Below are 19303 nucleotides of genomic sequence, written 5' to 3'. Positions count from 1 at the left end.
AAATTATAGAGTTGTAACTTCATGCCTATAATCATTCGCTAAATTCACTTGACACCTGGGCTGTATGGTTCTATTTTTATATACTTGAAAAATCGGACTGAAAATTAAAAATCAAAGGTTGAAGAAGGACTGCATTCTAATTATAGATGAGATGTACGTCACTACATATATGCTTTTCTCTTGATCTATCAGCCGAACGATACTGTACATGACTTCTGTGATTATGGTACAAAAAGTAAGCCTGGAATTACCGTCATACTGCAGTATGGATAATGGCTAGGGTCACTCGTTGACTTATCCAAAATTTCAATCGCAATGCATTTCAGAAGAATATACACAACTCAGACGTGACATGATTGTCATGGATGAGTCTATAATAATTTCCCTATTTCGACTTTAACAAAAGCCCTTTACTTTATACTTGAAAATGGCAAAAAAGGGGTAATCAAATGGGTATTTAAGGGGACTAGGAAGATTTGAATGGCCGAAAACGGGGAAAAAATTCAAATAGAGGTTATGACCGACTGCAAGAATTCTTCTTTTCATCAAGTTTCCAATTATATTTTTGGTGTAGCAAATCAGTGGTCATCGTATAATAAAATATTGATAATTAAGGAAGATATTGTTTTCGGTCTGCCACGATTCCAAGTAAACGGAAGCGAATTTTCTAAGTTTACAAACGGCATTCTATTCGGGGGACTCACTTCCGTAAGTTGAATCTGAAATCTGTGAAAGGACTTGAAAATTCGAAGAATGGCGACTAATAATATGAAATGAGAGAAAATTTGATACATGATGTTTATTATCTGGTCAGTCAGAAAAGATTAAGTTTTTCATAGAAATTTTGGCTCATTGACGAATTGTGGAGAAAATTATTTAACAAAAAAAATTATTCAAGGATTATTAAAAAAAAAGAGTCGTTACCGTTTTTAGCTTATCGTGACAAAACGAAAAAAAATGTCCTTTCGAGAATAACGCTTTAAAGTTTTGGGTCAATATTTATGGTAGAAAACTGTAACTTACGTACCTTAAAAACTACCCAACCTGTAAAATGATTTTTTGTTAGGGCAGCTTCTTCTTCCGCAGAAATCACAGAACCCCGGTTTTTTGTATTCTAGTTTCTTTTGGTGATGCCAGGAATTTTTTTTCTACTTGCAACAAGTGTTCACTATCACACAATTATTTTTGCAAATTAGCACCCGCATCGGTCACGCACCATCTCACATTTTTGGCTCTCCTAAGCTCAATTTTACAAATTTTTCATTTTTCTTTGAACCAAATTATTCGTGAAAGATCGCACTAATAGAACCTAAGCTATAAACCTAGCTTTTTAAATTATTGGGTTCAAATAATGTACGCAGAGGAGAGTGGGAAGAGTGGGCACCGCAGCTAAAAATTCAATATTTTTTTCTTTTTTTTAATCTTCCGTGTCCAAAATTGAAAGAAAGCTTTTTGAGGAAAAAAATTTCAATTTTCAGCCAAGGTTTCATTACACGTAAAGTGGCCCGTTTTTGGCTGAGAGTCAGTAAACTTTTCCCCCTTTCAAATCTCTGTTCATTATTATAATGTGAAGGAACTAGAAAATACGTAGCTTTTCGTGATTGAAAATTTATTCAATTTATTTATGTGTATTATATATATATATATCCCTGACTATCGATCATTATTTTTATTTTTTATATACTCTTAAGAACTGTAAATCACTCAAATACTATCTAGAAAATACGCCAAGCAAGAACAAATCGCGATTTACCTCGAAAATCATTATTGATATTGCATATAATTGTTTAAAACATAATAATGGAACATCCAAGAAACTTGGGGTTCTTTTCGGAGGCTTACATGGTGTATTATTCAAGAGATGTGCCAAGTCCCACTTTTTTTCTCACGTCTAGAACGTGATCATAAAAAATCGAACTTGGGACCTTCACAGAAACCTATGGTATTTAAATGGGAAAAAGTTAGTGCTCAGGGGCATCTTTTCCTATTAAGATATACAACTTATTTTTGACAGAGATTTTTTGTGAAATATGCGTTTTTTATACACCTTTTTGTCTCACCTCAGTACTTATTCCATGGCTTTTCAACCTTCTAAATATGCTCAGGCATTTTTCGATCCTAGAGTGGATAGACCCAATAGTAGTTACATGGTTAAAACCACCACGCTGGAAGAGATTACTTATAACAAGCTACGTTGCGCAAAACTTGGCCTCAACTTGCGGTGAAAGACCGCATTGAGTGAACTTGAAAAAAAAAATCGAAATGAAAATTGCTTGTAACCAGATTCCATTGTATTTCAGAAGCATGGCAAATTGAATATTTTTTCAACTGAAATATTTCGCAAGTATTTCTGCAATATTTTACAGTGTTTTGTAGATTAGTCATCATGTCATCTTTTCAAGCTATTTTTACCTACGGTTCAAAATCATACTTCTATTTTCAAAATCATCGAGGGTTAGTGCAAGTACAGTACTTCCTCGTTACAAGAGAAATTACACTTCGTTCCACTCGCCTGTTTTTTTGGCAAGGATAAAGATTTCAGGACGAGCTGAAGGCGAGCCGGAAGCGAGTACTGAAATTATCCGAGCCAAAAAATGGTTTACGGGCATGCCACATACAATATTTTTTACGCTATGGACATTGAAAAGCAAAACGAAGAGTGAGGTTATGTCGCAATCTGTTCGACGAAGCTACTTTATTCGGCAGTTTGGGATGCGCACTTTGAACTGCGCATCAAAACTGCGGAATAAAGACTTTATTGCGCAACTTTGTTCGCTGCCGTATAAAGCGTCACTTTACGGAACGAAAACTGCAACAAAAATTGGACTTTTCAATGCCCATGCCGTAAAAACGAATTTTATAGCTTCCCCTACTCTACCTGTCTACCTGAGGACTCCCAACTTTAGCATGGATTCCTCGTTATCAGCAAATCATTAAAAGCCTAAAAGTCACGCAACACCATTTCGAATCTTTGTGAGACTTTCTCCTTATGTAAAAGTAAAAGAAAGTGATCAATTGTGTTTTAGGGGCGGTGCGCAAGATGATAGGTGACCAACTTTGTCTGTTGCTGTGGAAGAATTATGTTGTTCGAAAACGGAATCCAGTAAGTATTTCCACGTCTAGGTCTCAGTAATTGAATAAATCCAATAATTCAGAAATTATGCCTTGAATCAGAAAGCTTGACAACGATAGAAAATACTCTGATTTGTACGAAAACGAATCCATGTACTGCTGGTGTTACTCCATGTATGCAATAAAAGCACTTTTCAGGGTATGCTGGCTCTGGTCTTGTTATGGCCAGTGCTAGTATTCCTCGTCTTGTATGCCGTTCGAGATAATACCGATCCTGAGTACAATCCAACTTGCCAATTTCCTGCTCGACTGATGCCTCAAAATGACTTCCTGCCGTTTCTACAAAATTTTGTTTGTACCTTGGGCAATCCGTGCAAGCCTCTTTCAGAATACGAGGAAGTACCGTCGTACAAATATGCCAAGTAAGTTGCGGAGCTTTTTTGTTGATAAGTAGTATCCGAATAATTACTTCAATTCAATCCACAATCGTACATGTATTGTATGTATAGCTATTCACTCAATTTTGTAGATTGGGACCATTGTTAAACGCTCTGCAGCCAATGATAAAAAATGAAACAATCTTCAATGTCGTCAAAGCATTACCTAAGAGTATTAAATTCTTTAAATCCATGGCTGAAGTTCTGACTCGACCAGGCGTTAAGAAAATATTTGGTAAGTAGTATTTTACTGTTCAATACATAAATATTATTCCAGTTGAAACACGTATAATTATTGTCTTTAATTTAAACTACAGAAAGAGGTATTTCCATCGGTGACTTATTCAATGATCATGATGAGATCAGAGATCTCGTACAACGTGAAGTTCCTAAATTCAGTCCAGCAGTTGTGAATAATATTCTGAATGCTTCTATAAAACTACAATATGTAAGTAATTTTTTTGTCTTTACTGATTGTTAACAGAAATACTACATTTTATCCTGCAATTTGAAAAGCAGGAAATTGAAATTACTTAAAAAATCTAAAGTAATTGAAGTTTTCGAACTTGTAAATTTATTTTTAGCTTGCTGCGGCTTTTGGATCCTCTAATATGGATGGGATTATTTGCACACCGGAGAGCTTGAAGCAATTCCTCATCCTCGAAACTGACGAAGATCTGTTGAAAGTGTCTAAAGCACTCTGTTCATTGAATTCAACATTGATTCCAGAACTTTTGCAACGATTGACCGAACAACTAGACTTCAATGGACTATTCAGCATGGTTAATCTCGTGATGGCTAAGTTTAGTAGCTATGATATCTTCAGAGATCTTCAACAAACTGCAGATTCCATATTGAGCTTAAGAATGGTAGATTCGTATGTACCAAAATACTTAAGACTCCAGGAATGGCTACCAAAGATAATTCCACTCTTTAGAAACGTAACTTCCGAAGACATAAACTTATCATTGTAAGTACTTGCTACTTTATTTTAGACAGCTTAAGTTTGTTGCTATTAAACTTGGATATGGATTAAAAAAGGTTCATAATTTCAGCATCACTGATGCGATTGATTTATTGGACCCAGTTTTTAAGAATGACGCTCGTTGGCCTATCGCGAGAAATGGTCTTCTCAAATTAAACTCGATGCTGGAAATGGTCAAGAATATGATTCGCAATAAGCCAATTGACCCATCGAGTCGTGAAAATGTTTTTACGATGACCGACGATATTTTGGAAAAATTAAACACTACTTTCCACTCTTACGAAGTTGTAAGTCTAGGTAAAATCATGGATACCGCCTGGGAAGTATTGCTGGGAGGTACCAAGCTTACTAAGATTCTGTTGACCCATCATCAAGGTGACATTGAAGTGTACGTGCAATTAGAAATATTACATACCTAACAATACATAACCTAACAAGTATTAACAAGACTCTCCCATTGTAGAACGGCCGAGGTTTTGGACAGTCTGAGGAATTTTTTTCCAAGGAAAATTATGAACAATTTGTCATACTTAATTTCGTTGACGGATGTGATTGTTCAAGCTACACATCACGTTGCCACTCTCCATTTTGAAACCTCGAATAGAATTTGGGACATTGCTCGGAATCATACTTCACTTGTACGTTCTATTTTGACGACAAGTCCTTCGGTTTATCGCAAAATCGTAGAATCGTTTTCACAACTTGATATAGTCGAGGTTAGTATGATTCTAAAGACATTATTTAAGTATTTTTAATCACGAATAAACATGTTGTTTTATCTCATTGTGAACGTATTGCTTTTGACAGAATTTCTTGAAAGTAAATAAGGGTGCTGGAGAAGTATTTTGCGACCGGAAAATACTTCAGAAAATGATTAATGGCTCTAAAGACTCACCGCAAGATTACAAGGCTACTTTAGATATTGTTTGCGGCGACGAAGGAAAACAGTTTTTAACCGAAATCTACGATAGTTTCAACTTTAAGAATTTTGAAAATCTGGTAAGGAGTGGATGCACATTCGTTTAGTGACATTTATTGCGATGGAATAGAAGTCTACAAAAATATTTTTACTCACTGTTTATTTTATATAGGTTGAAAATATGCTGGCCACATTTGTTTATGGAGTCATAGAATTACCAGTGCCAATGACTGCGTCTAATTTAACGACTGTTATTCGAAGCGTTAAGAAATTTGTGCTTTACTTAGAGACTCCTAAGCCATCGAAGGAACCCGACTGGAAAATTTTTGGCCCAAGTAGTACTTGGTCTGATACACATCGGCACATAAGTGCTCAGGGCAGATTAGACATGTAATTTTAAACACTTTTAATTATTTAGTGATTTAAAAAATGATCGACAAATTTAGTGCTACCCTTAACACGATGCTATACTTCTATTTGATCGACTGCAATCATGTTTACTGCAGTTTTTCTAATTTCTTGTGAATGAAAACTTGAAGTAGGTCTTCCTTTTTGCACAGCGTCATTCGTGACAAGCAGAATTCTAGCATTTTTGGATATTTAGTGAGATCGAAAATATAAAAATTATAATTTGCAACGAAACTGACGGGCCCATAAAGCCCCATCAATATGACTTTGCTTTGTTAATCTGATGAATATCGGTATAATAGTTTCCAGGAAATTATCCATCAAAGTTGATGAAGAAAACGATAGAAAAATAACTGCAAAATATATCGTTAAAGAAAAGATGTCAGCAGTTTCGTCAGGATTTATTGGGTGTGTAGAATCGCCATTAGACCTTCGGCATTTTGATCCAATTAAACCAGCGTATATATCAATGGTCACCAAACTTTGAAGCCACTCAGAACCCATAATGTTTCCGTAAACTTCACTGTGAACTACCAAAAGAAACGAGGCGAAAAATAATTTTTTTTCTAAATCACACACTCATTTATTACCTATAAACATACATTTGTACTAATTATGACATCTCCTTGGATGAAATTGTTTACATTGTAAAGAATTTATTGAGAAGTGTAAGAATCGCCTTTTTTTATCATCAAGAAGCTTTTCAATGTGAGATGCCATTTGAATGCAGTTGCCCAAATTTTTATCAGTCGATTTGCTTCTCTACATTTTGTTTTCGAAGGTCTTTGGCTTGAACTGAGTACTGGAACTTCAGGTTAGCCAATCTGAGCGTGATTGCGATTGGCATGTTTCGCGATATCACGGTAAAAAATGGCAGCAATTATTTCACGTGTTTTCAAAATAAGATAATTTTGGTCTCTGATGGCTTCTGTTACACTTCAAATGCCTTCGTTGCGAATCCATTTTGATGGAAATATTTTAGGCATTTCTTCTATAAGTTACATAAAAGCTCATCTCTAGATCATCGATTTGAATAATAATTATAAAATATTCTCTAAATAAACATGAGGCTGATTTATTAGTTTCTCTCGTGCCATACAGTGCAGAAACTTAGTTTTTCTCTGTTTGCTGAAATCTTTGGTTTTGGGAATTCAGAACCGTTTTTGAATCTCCTTTTGAATCCACTGTTGGCCCAGTATTAGTGATTTCGTGCGTTAAGGAAGATCTATTTCACATACATCCACTCACGAGAAATTAGAAATTGCAGCAAAGCTAATTGCTGTTGGTCGATTGAAATTATACCTTAACGTGAATTTGTATCCTCTAGACTTGGAATTCACCTAAGCATTGCCAAAAATGTAGGCTTGCGCAGTTTGAGTTACGGTACCATTAAGCCTAGCCTCATTAAAATGGATTCCTTGGCTGAAATATTAGTGCGAGACTTAGAAAAGGAATCGATGGATTGGATGACAGAAGTTGACGAAGACGTACCTCAACTAGTCAACGCGTTTTACGCGACTGCCGCAGATAGGTCAAAGGTATGGTTATGACGAGACATTGATATTAAAAATGAATAGTAACGAAATATTTATATTTATATTGTCGTTTCTGTTTTGTGTTTATAGGTTTTGAACATCTTTGAAATTTCAAACTTTACGCATACTTATTGCAAAGCCTCTGACCCACCGCAGCTTATCATTTATCCAAAAGGGACGAATGAGACTCGTTTGAAACGTCGAGTTTGTCAAATTTCAGAATATATTGAAGGAAAATTACATTATGAATCTGAAGATGAACAGATAACTAGCAATTCTTCACAGAGGCAAAACTCTTTTGATTGGACAGGTTTCAATAAAAGAGTGATAATGATTTATAGCTATATTGATAGAATTATTCACACAAAGTATCCTGAATACAATATTACCGAACGGCAAGAGCTGAAAGATCTATTCGTTACTTCCTGGACTAAAAATATCACGTCTAGCGATGGCTGGGAAATCAGGTAAATATGAACACGATGGAACTAAAAGTGATTATTCGGATCCAATTTCGAATTCTGGATAACAGAATGCCTACTAAGGTGGCGTAAAAACACCGACTATTTTTTTTTTTTTTGAGTCTCGTGTGACAAAATGTTAGTTTTTGATGTTTCAAAAGCCCACTCTAAAGACCAACTCGAAAAAAATTTTTTAAGAGGTCGCTCCGCATCTTTTAAAACGTCAGAAATCGTCAAAAATCGAATTTTTTTTTCCAATTTTTTTTCTCGTTACGGTATAATTTTATAGACAAAAAAAAAAATTAGTTTCCGAAAGTTTCGTTTCAAAAATTTTCAATTTTGAAAGGTCGCCCATAATTTTTTTTAAATTTTTTGATGCATTTCTTTAGATTTTTTCGAGCGACCTTTTAATATTCATATTAAAATTTCATAAATTTTTTTTGCTTTTATTTAGTAAGAAAGAATCGATAACAATACACCACGACATGAATCGAAAATCAAACAAAATACTGAAAATACAATTTTTTTAAGTTAATTTTTTGACGATTTTTGAGATTTAAAAAAATTCGGAGCGACCTTTTAAATTTTTTTTTCTAAGTTGTCCTTTGGAGTGGGCTCTTAAAACATCAAAAACTAACATTTTCCACACGAGACTCAAAAAAAAAAGTCATTTTTTTTTGTTTCTCGAATGAGAAACGCCAAGTTAAGGATGTCAAAATCCAGTTCTTGTTTTGCAGTGTAGCTCTCCTGTGCAAGCTGGGTGAAATACTCGATAGTCGACTGTATGAATTTATGTATCATCAACAATGGGAAACTGTCAAGTTGTGGGCCACAGCATTTTCCAAAGTTTTTCAGACTATCGAGGATCGAATTACGATTATCATGGATAAAAACGGAACATCTTCAATTGGTTTGAATTTAATGCCGGAAACAGAAATTTTTGAAGAAATTGTTCTGAGAAATATCAAGGATGGCGTCAATGACGTTGCAGACTTACTAACATTGAAAATGCAAAATGTAAGTAACAAGAGTTTTCATATTTTGTATCTAAATTCACTGTCAAAGATGTCCATAAAATCAATAGATGAAACGCAAAATTATATTTCGAGTCTCGGTTTTCGAAATTCCATGCAGCAGTCCTCGTTGCCTAGTAACTTCACAAAATTTACAGTTAATTAATAAATTTTGCGATGCCATGTGTTTTATTCTTTTCACCTTCTGCAAAGCGACTTCATACGTTTTATTTAATTCCACGTTGAAAAATCCGTTTGCTATTTGAATAATCTTACATTCAAAAGATCAATGAGTTCACAGGAGTAAAGAAAACGCCGCTCTTCTCGCAATACTGATTCAGAAATCCGGGATTTACTGAAAAAACTAATCGAAAAAAAGACTCTCCTCATCTCTTAGCCCAAATTTCGACAAAATCATTTTCATCCTGTTGTATTGTGTATATCCATATCCCCCCCCCCCCCCCCTCTCCTATTGCTGTGCAGCTTCTCAGATTTTCCGGTCTGCATTTCATTTCCAGACCTAAATCCCACTTTCTTATCATCTTTTTTTTTTTTTACCTCTTATACTGATTTCAGGTATTTCGGTATTTCTGGCCCCCTCATTTGTTTGATCCATTTATCATATCTTGTGTTTGGTATTCCTTCCTTCGCTTCTTGTGACTGCACTTTTTTATACGTTTCTTTTGACGCTACCTTCTTCTCGTATTTTAATATCGACTCATTTAGATTCATATTCTTTTTTCTCAAAGGCTTTTTGCTGCCACACTCTTGTCTTGATATATTCGTATCCTAGCGAGTTTCTTTACCTTGTCTAGACATGATTTGACTGTCTTGTACCCCCAGACTAATGTCAACTCCTTCTCACACAGGGTTGTAAATAAGGCAATAAATTTTTTATGTATTGACATTTCCAGTAATCACTAATTTTAATTTTTCAATAAAAAGAATTTATATTAGCTACTAAAAAAATTTTTATAGTGCAAAAAATTTCCATTAACCATTGAACTTAATTTTTTGAGGGAGGACTTCGGTGAAATTTCGGTGATACTGAGTTTTTTGTTTTTCAAATGTTAATATCAAATTTCAAAATTTTAAAACTTACAGGCCGTTGAAGTATACGAATTCTTGAGTTTAGAAATTACTCGTGAGGAAGTTTTTTTTGAGAAATTTAATTTTCTACAAGAATTTGCAAACAAAAAAATTTTATCCCAAATAGCTAAAAAGTTATTGCAGTTTGAATAAAAAAAATTTTTTTTACGTGTTATTTAAATGGGAAATTTAAAATGGCCAGCGACACCTTTTAAAATTGAACTAAATTTTATTTCAAGCGAGAGAATTTTTTTCTCCGTATATAGGTCCTCTCTGAGCTATAAATTCGATAGGTTAGTTTTTTTGGCTCACCCTAAATTATAGATCGTGGCAATATTTAGCACTGATTTTTATTTGACATCATTGTTCGCTTATTCGTATTTCTGTTTTGTAATATTTATACCGAAACATTTTATTTTTTTTTAGTTTTCTGCAATTATCGAGTACAGAACTCACGAAACAGACTGGCCTTGTTTGAAGAAACAAAGCGTTGGTGAAATTCTAGACATTCGCAATGGAACTCGTAAGATTATCAGGCAAATTGAGAGAATAGCTTGTAACCCTGGATTTTTCATCAATGAATGGAAACAGTTGTTTGATGTTCATGCTGTAAGTATTAAGATAACTTTAATTGGCTGACTTTAAACGAAGCTTCAGAATATACTTGACCTTTTTTCTATTACTCTGTTATTCAGAACGGAAGTTATAATCATAAAACACCATTCGACTGGACTGAAGGTTACAGAAAATTCAGACACCTCGTTGCAAATCTTACCAAGTTATCCTGGGAGTCGAGTATTCTATCAGACGAACCAAAAATTTCTCTGAACGATGTCCAAAACGTTTTCAAACATGCCATAAGATTCGTTAAAAGTAATTTTACGGAGTTGACTGATTGGAAGTGAGTTTATTACCAAACATTTGCTTCGTTAAGTACACGTCTAAAGTCGATTCTGTGTACCCAAGTTGAACCGGTAACTGTGCATAACTACTTTGTGCAATTGTTTTTTCTTTTTGTGCCATTTCATTGATCTGCGATTCAGAAAAATATGTAATTATAATACCATTGTGCTACGTATACCTGTTTTTTTAATTTCGTTGCACTCGCCTAATTTCGATTATAATCCTTACGATTTTTTATCAATTCATTCAAATTCTCAATCAAGACAAGCTCACAATATTAATACCAAAAATTTTTTTAACTTTAACGTTTATCTATCCGCAGCGATGCTGTAACGAGCCTCGACAATAAATTGAATGAACTGTTGAGTAGAAACAATTACTCAACTTGGACAACCGATGGCATTCAAAACATGAAACATGGTGTAGATATGCCAACCAGGCTCGCTGTTTTTGCCAAATATGGAAGTCATATAATTTATCAAATTCTAACCCTAGCATCGAATATTCTAAACAAAGGTTCGTATGATGGGTTCATTTATAATTTATTTCTTGTATGGATTCACAAGATATTTTTTTATACATGCACGGAGCCCGATTTTTTCTGTAGAAACAATAATTTAGATATCAGGATTCTGCCTTGGTAGAATTGGCATGAACGTTTATTACATAGTGTATATAGCATTAGAGTGGCTGGAATTGACTCCAAAAAACTTTTTTACGGCATGGGTATTGAAAAGTCCACTTTTTGTGGCAGTTTTCGTTCCGTAAAGTGACGCATTTATACGGCAGCGAACAAAGTTGCGGAATAAAGTCTTTATACCGCAGTTTTAATGCGCAGTTCGAAGTGCGCATCCCAAACTGCCGAATAAAGTAGCTTCGTCGAACAGATCGCGACATAACCTCACATTGATCAGATTATTGATCGTCTTTCGACACAGTTTACCTCCTCGGCAGGCTCCATACACTCCAAAAATAACATAAAAATGTTGTTGTACGAGTATATTACACTGACGTTTGACGATATAGCACATATGATCGATGTTTTTTAACTTCGTGGCTAAATATTTATCTCCTGGAACTTCGTGTAGGAATTTTTCCATTTCCTCGCACGTCAAAATTTGAGAGTTCTTACTTTGAAATCCAACGCTCTATTTTTTTTTTTTATAAAACGAAGTAGTTGCATGTATTTGGTTACTCGATGCCTTTATTAATGTCCATTGTAGTTCTTAGCATCGGATGGATAGGCCACAGGGTCGAAGGTTTTAATTTTTTGAACATGTTTTTAAAATAGGCTAGTAGTATAGGATCGATAAACAAATTCGTGCCTTGCTTGATTTGCAGGTTAAAAAGTTACCATAAGCGGTTCTTTGATTTTTTGGGTAGCACAGAATCGACTCGAACTCGTTTAGGTGTTGCCAGAATATGTGGTGATACGAACTCATCGTCATGCTCAGATTCGTCACTTGTCATGATTTGGTATAAAAACTTCACGTCTTTACTTCATCTTTAAAACTGGGAAAAAAGACTTCTAAGGAGTACAGAGTAGGTATCGGAAAGCAAAGATTTTCAAGGAGACAAAATGACACTTTGGTCCACCATTACAGGCAGAAAAATAATCCGTTCCCTGCATGTATGAAAAAAATACTATTCCAGCGTTATGTCGGAAAAAAGCCGTAGTATAATCTGTCAATAATATTTTGTAGGACCAGACATAGACGCTTTCTCTATACTTGGATTCACCGATGAGAGTCCCATTAAAGTTGCATACTCGCATCTCCCGGATCTCACAGCGACCTTGATCACCGGTCTTTCCAGTTCAACAATAATAAAGAAAATTTCGTCAATTTCCAAAAATCCGTATGGTGGTCCAACTTGTGCAGATGTGTTTCACTGGTTCGCCGAGTTCAGACAAGAGATTTCTCTGGAGGACTATACCAGACTCAAGAATGGTACTTGTGATTTGGATCCAGTAAACTTCAATGCATTCACCGATCTCCTTTTGAACGAAGGAATAGTTCGCACAAAACCAGTAAAGGACTACCCCCTCTACGCTGGAAGGACCATCCTTAGATTGTATGAATTCGGTAGAGCCATCAAAAATGCCGTAACTAATGGGTTCAAGGTTAAGTCACCGTTTACTGGAAAGTACTGGGATGCCTTTGGTAAAAAATTAACACATGACCTGAAAGCACATCGTACTATCCAGGGGGTGAGTTGAAAAAATTATGTTTTTCCAACACTTGTTCGGAAAGTTTGATTTTCTGTGGAGCGTACCTAAAGTACTCCGTTTCCAAACAGTCTGGTAACACGACTTCGGCGCATGTGTAGAACTGTAGTACTCGACTTTACGCACTAGGGCTTTTTGGCACATGCGTACTTCCGAATAAATCAATTTCACATGCTTTGTCATCGAATATAAGTTACTTAACCACCATTTGTTTGAACTGTCAGTGGCACCTGAGTTGTTTCTCAAATCAAACTCTTCATAGATGGTGGAGAAAATAGTGTGTTTCCCACGTGACTCTTGTGATCACAGCACTCGCCTCGGCACATTCTGTAAACTTCACACTAATCGAAAAGCGCACATTTTCTGCACTCCTGACACAATACACTATTTTTATATACCCTATTGACACTAATCACTGACTATCTTTTTCCAGATTGGATATGTTGAATCTGAGGATGCCCTTCATGTTACTATAGAATTGATTAGCGAACTATTGAGACACCTTACGGTATCACTGCAAAAGATCGGAGCTAAGAATGTGCCAAATGGTAGATTCTACCTTTGGGACTTGGTGGAAGATGGCGATGTCCGGCAGCTGTTAAAAATTCTGGAAGCACATCCCTCAGAATCGATTTCACTTGCTGCAACTGTTGCCTGGTTCGACCCTACGACTGCTAAACCCATGTTTATTCGTGATCTAAAACACGATATGTGCGAACGACACTTTGGTTCAGGATTCTGGAATAATACTGAGAGAATTAATTTCTTGAAAAGAGTGTGTTCGTTTGACCCTCGGCAACTGCTGAAAAGTGCAACAAGCCAGGAATTCTACGTAATAACTTTATATTAACGTTTTACTTTGAAATTTGGATAGTCAGGAAAATGTATAATTGAACAAATATTTTTTTCAGGATTTAGTGTATGGTCCCCATTCTAAAATACAAAGAGAACTTTCACTCTCGGAATATTTGGCTGATGGGATCGAAGCTTTTTCTAATTTATCGAATTCGCGGCCAGATATTACTTTCAAGTCAAATATATTTAACCTTGCGACATGGAAGGATCTCGACAATGCTACCTGGTCGATAATCCAAGATACGGAACGATCTTGGTTGCATTATTACTTCGACAAGATGAACACTGAAAAACTCAGTGATTTCAGGCGTGGTTCTATGTGGAATGATTCCAATGTTCTTCGAATTGCTGATAATCTAAACGGATTTGATCACATAATTCAAACTTTGAGTCTGTCGTTTAATTTATTCTCAGGAGGAGATGTATGGTCAAAGCTGCGCGCTGTTTACGAGAGCAAACCTCTGATGAAAGTCGTGTTGTCGATGGCTGAGGATATGCCTAATTTGATATTATCGGTCGTGCATACATTCTTCAATAAGGAAATACAACCCTCCGATGTTACCGCACTGGTGATGGGCAAAGTAAAACCTTGTGAAGTCAACAAGTACTTAATAGAGCCAAAGTATATGCGAAGAAAAGGACTTCTTGGTAGCTTTTCTCATTTATGTCAACAACTGCAAAACTTTAATGCAAGAGACATTATTCCAATTGATGCTGTAAGTTATTAACACACTCAAACTTGCACTGGAAATTACGTTTGTTATGAAATAAAACAGAATCATCCAAGAAAAGCTTTTGAAACAAAATTTACAATAATGTCAAATATTGTGCTTTTTAACCACGTATCGAAAAAAGATCAGGCTTGAATAGAACAATATGGATATAAAGTGAAATCAATGTTTGACTAGAACTAGATGTAGTATTTTGAACGCCAAAACCATTTCGAGTAATGGTTGGAACGTTACAAAATGGTAAAACAACATCTCTAAAATAGCCAGTGTTAATTGATGTTCAAATTATACCAGGTGTACCTTCGAACTTTCTAACTGTCCCATTTTCTTGAGGAACAGATTTCACGTAATTTTTGTATGATTCACACCGAATTGAAAAGAAGTATGTAAAAAGCGCATTATTCGATTTTTTTTTGTTTTTTATTTGAGCAAGTGGAATAGGTAGAAGCTTGTCAGTTGAAACGAGATGTTCTCTCATATTTTTCTGACAAGATGCTAGTAGAATGACGTAAAACAATTTCTGAGTATTTTTAATTTTTTGCCGATTAAATTTCAGAGCATCCCAGTCTCTTCAATCGTCAATCGCAACGAATCATTCCTGATCTTCGAAAAATCTGAGACTCTGATAATGAACCATATAAAAGAACTACAATCAATGATCATTGAAACACTGGCTGAAGGATTGAAAGAGTTCAGGTTCCCAGCTTACTGGACATCATTTTTGGCTGGAAACTTTAAGGATTTTTTAACTGAATATGAATCGATGGTAAGGAAATTTTAAATGTTGTCATTTGAATTTGACTTACAAGTTGCACGACATAGTCAAAACGATATATCTGTACATCAGTTTAGATTTAAAAAATTTTGTTTTGAATTGATTAAGCTTGCCATTCAATTGCTGAATTAGCAGCATTTTATAATGTCCCGACCTATGAATTTTGTCGAAAAATATTTGCTCCACACTCACCATCAGCACCCAATATTCAAACTTCTCGATAAAGATCAGTTGAGAATATTGTTCAATACTTTTGAAACGAGATGACATATATTATAATAATAAAAGTAATTAATAAAAGTAATTTGATCTAATCCAACGAAGTTGAACGCATTCCTAGTGAATATTAGAAATAAATAAGTCGTCGCATTAAATATAGAAAATGATTTTTTACACAATGTTCCGACGTTTGCTACTCTTGAATTATTGCAGGAGCCACAAAGTCTGGTTAACGTGACAGCCCTTCAAATATCAAAGTTCCTTGAAAGCATGCTAGTAATGCAGCTAGGTTCGACTGGGTGAGTTTTTGTGACGTTTTTTTTATCGGCATGAATTGCAAGTTTGATGTAAGCTTCGCACTTTTTAACTAACGTATACACTATAAATATATTTCAGCAATTGTTCTTGGTGTGGTAGCGCAACAAATTTGTTACACACGTTGAATACACAATTATCGCAACACGAAACTTATGCAACACTTATTTGCTCGGCCGAGGAATTGGATTTCGCGAAAATGCGTGTTATTTTGTTTGACAAACTAAACTGGAAGGGGATATTGAACAAGGTGAATCAAATCCAAATCAAGGGGATATTGAACAAGGTAAAGCAATTCACACTCACTAATTATATCAGAATTCGATATTTTCTTACGCGTGGCTGAAAAATATATCTTTAATTTAAAACATTTGAAATGTACATAAAACCGAAAATCACGGTTTTTCTTGCACTCAAAGTGCATGAAAAAAAAGACAAATAATGCTCACGCGGAACACTCCGTATATTAGAGGTTTATGTACGGTGCACAACTCCATAAAAGATCCATATCCATGGTGGATCTCTAATAGACATATACAGAAATCTACAATATCGATGGTTTGATCAATGCCGGTGATGGATATGCATTGGATGTCTAATAATATTCACACGTATAAATGAAAGTATTTCAGACAGCCACCAGGAGGCCGCGTATGTTGCTCCTCTCTCTCGCTACAAAAATGAAACCCAAATTATATGAACCCCAGTAATTCCCCAGTAATATCTATGTGGACACTTAGGCAAGTTCTACTGTAAAATGTAAAGCAAACCGATGTTTGGAATACTAATAGATATCGCTAGTAGAGCTGCAGTGTTCTTCATTTCGGTTGAAATTGATGTCTAATAGAGGAATCGCACTCAGTGTTCGGCGGCACTAATTACTCTGTGTAATTAATTACATCGAAATTACTAATTACACTGGTAGTTTCTAATCAACAGAAAAATAAAATACTAATTACATTTTCAATTTTTGATTGGAAAAATTTCAATTACAAATTACGAATGTAATTAGTATCGATTTTTCTTCAAATTACAAAAGTAATTAGTAATTTCTATGAAATGGATTACACAAATTAATTAGTGGTGCCCAACACTGATTGAAATACATTCGATTTCTCGTTACTTGGAGCATTCGGTACCATTTATTTACATTCGTGTAATTTGATTACATTCCCACAATATTAAAAAAATAGTATTCAGTCAATTCAGTTATGTTCTATACCCAGCATCGAAGTGAGCTTGAAAATCAGTCGAATTTCATTGTGATGACTGAAAAATTATCTGAATTATTGATACTTATATTTAATGACCCATATATACTCGGAGTCACTCATATATCGTTGGAATACCTCATATATAGCCGAAGTGCGATTGCAATTATTTCGAAAAATTATATCAATTACATTCGGAAAATTTAATCACGGGGAAATTCGATTCTAATTACAATTTTCATTTGTAATTAGAAGAAAAATCGATACTGATTACATTCGTAATTTGTAATTAGGAGAGAATTCGATACTAATTACATTTGTAATTTGTAATTAGAAGAGAATTCGATACTAATTACATTTGTAATTCGTAATTAGAAGAGAATTCGATACTAACTACATTCGTAATTTGTAATTAGAAGAGAATTCAATACTAACTACATTCGTAAATTGTAAATGAAATTTTTCTAATCACAGATTGAAAATGTAATTAGTTTGCTTATTCTTCTAATTACAAATCAAAATTGTAATTAGTACTTTTCTTTCTTTCAATTACAAATTACATTTGTAATCAGTGATTAAGATATAATTAATTAAAACAATTCCCAACACTGATTGCACATCCATCACAAATGTTCTCGGCATGTTCAATAGAAATGGATGTTCCGTGCTGGTATATTCTAAAGCACTTTCATTTTCGATTAATTTAGCTGCGAAGGAAATCTTATTTTGTAGATGTGCTTCTTCAGGTATAAGTAATGGTATATAAGGTCAAAGTACACATGAGGCCTTCCACCCCAAATCAACGCATCACTACCATCGGTAATTGTTTTTTATTTTTTGGTACAGTGAAATGTACAAAAAGAATATATTTTACTGAGTTTTAGATTTTTTGAACAATGAGTTTGATTTTTATTGCTCTCAAAAACACTAAAACCCAATAACCGAATCAGCAACCTCAATCGATCGGTTGCAAATTTTTTTTTTATAAAATCTTTATTGCTACAAGAAAACTTTGAGACCATGTCCGAATAGGCAAGCTTTTGATTTAGAAGCTGCAGGCGAAACAAGTTATTCAAAAGTGAGAAAAATCGAATTAAATATAAATTTAAAAAATGAAAATTTATGTTCAATTCAATTTAATTCTATCTTATTCAGTTTTTAACGACTTGTTTCGTCTGTAGCATCTAAACCAAAAGTTTGCCCACTTCCATCACTTTCTCAAAATTTTTGTTTCTGAAGTTAATGAAAAGTTTTTAGAAAAAATCGATTTTCGTCAAAATTACAACTATACCTAACCCCTTAACAAAGAGTTTAAAAGAAAAATTTCAAGCTCATCAATTGGGGTTATTGATACGGTAATCGAGTTTCCGTGTTTTCAGGAGCAGTAAAACTCAAATTCGTGATTCAAAAAATCTAAAACCCAATAACAGATGTTACTTTTTTGTACACTAAACCACATTTAAACTTAAAAAAATTGCCGATAGTGAGGATTAGACGTACGTCGGTTTGGGGTGAAAACCACACATACAACATACATATACATATTTAGTAGTACAGAGTATATTATAATATAATACTTAAAATTCAGGGTATTGGACTTGATTACGTCAAGCAGAATGGTTCAGTCCCAGCTTTTTCGGCGGAGTTGAACAATACGTTACACTACTTAGCACAAATAGCGTTCAAATTTTCCAAGGCAAATAATTCAGTGATGTATTCTTGCGTTAAGAATAAATTTGACGGTTCCCGTATCTCAAAACCAACAACGTAAGTTTTTTTGTTCGATACATTGTCACGTGATTCAAAAAACACTCATGTTTCATTTAAAGAGCTTTTTATACAGTTAAACGATCATTTTACAGATATATCAACGTCTTCCGTATATTGTTAACGTTACTGTATGAACATGTATATCTTTTGGATACCGCTAACACCCATAAGAAATTATCAGAATTAGGAAGAATGGCGGAAAATACTACGCTGATCTGGATACCAGTAGTTGATACTGTAAAAGAATCAGATGTAAATGAAGTTAATGAATTGCTACACGGTGCTTTAATCAACGTGAATATGGTAATAATTATAACAATATCACTTATATGTTGCTTGATTTATCAACAAAGTGTGCGTGATAATGGATCGTGTGTT

General features: G+C 34.6%; 1 protein-coding gene across 2 annotated transcripts in view; it reads left to right on the top strand.

The window, feature by feature from the left end:
• Nucleotides 1–19303, top strand: part of LOC124408067 — a 54973-nt gene that overhangs the window by 14416 nt on the left and 21254 nt on the right. The window contains exons 2-24 of one of the 2 annotated variants that reach the window (XM_046884735.1): nucleotides 3027–3103; nucleotides 3271–3494; nucleotides 3602–3744; nucleotides 3827–3957; nucleotides 4094–4479; nucleotides 4565–4882; nucleotides 4958–5210; nucleotides 5302–5493; nucleotides 5586–5803; nucleotides 7149–7359; nucleotides 7447–7823; nucleotides 8555–8834; nucleotides 10346–10528; nucleotides 10615–10820; nucleotides 11145–11338; nucleotides 12526–13031; nucleotides 13483–13881; nucleotides 13961–14620; nucleotides 15192–15401; nucleotides 15843–15928; nucleotides 16026–16230; nucleotides 18744–18922; nucleotides 19018–19228. In XM_046884735.1, coding sequence (XP_046740691.1) covers nucleotides 3041–3103; nucleotides 3271–3494; nucleotides 3602–3744; nucleotides 3827–3957; nucleotides 4094–4479; nucleotides 4565–4882; nucleotides 4958–5210; nucleotides 5302–5493; nucleotides 5586–5803; nucleotides 7149–7359; nucleotides 7447–7823; nucleotides 8555–8834; nucleotides 10346–10528; nucleotides 10615–10820; nucleotides 11145–11338; nucleotides 12526–13031; nucleotides 13483–13881; nucleotides 13961–14620; nucleotides 15192–15401; nucleotides 15843–15928; nucleotides 16026–16230; nucleotides 18744–18922; nucleotides 19018–19228 — 5835 coding nt within the window. In that variant the 5' untranslated portion in view covers nucleotides 3027–3040. Of the gene's footprint in view, nucleotides 1–3026; nucleotides 3104–3270; nucleotides 3495–3601; nucleotides 3745–3826; nucleotides 3958–4093; nucleotides 4480–4564; nucleotides 4883–4957; nucleotides 5211–5301; nucleotides 5494–5585; nucleotides 5804–7148; nucleotides 7360–7446; nucleotides 7824–8554; nucleotides 8835–10345; nucleotides 10529–10614; nucleotides 10821–11144; nucleotides 11339–12525; nucleotides 13032–13479; nucleotides 13882–13960; nucleotides 14621–15191; nucleotides 15402–15842; nucleotides 15929–16025; nucleotides 16231–18743; nucleotides 18923–19017; nucleotides 19229–19303 lie in introns of both variants that reach the window. The other variant, XM_046884743.1, reaches the window with a different exon arrangement.

The sequence above is a fragment of the Diprion similis genome, chromosome 1 (genome assembly GCF_021155765.1).
Source record: "Diprion similis isolate iyDipSimi1 chromosome 1, iyDipSimi1.1, whole genome shotgun sequence".
Lineage (NCBI taxonomy): Eukaryota > Metazoa > Arthropoda > Insecta > Hymenoptera > Diprionidae > Diprion > Diprion similis.
Note: the sequence above shows the minus strand (reverse complement) of the source record. Positions and strands in the feature narration are given on the sequence as shown.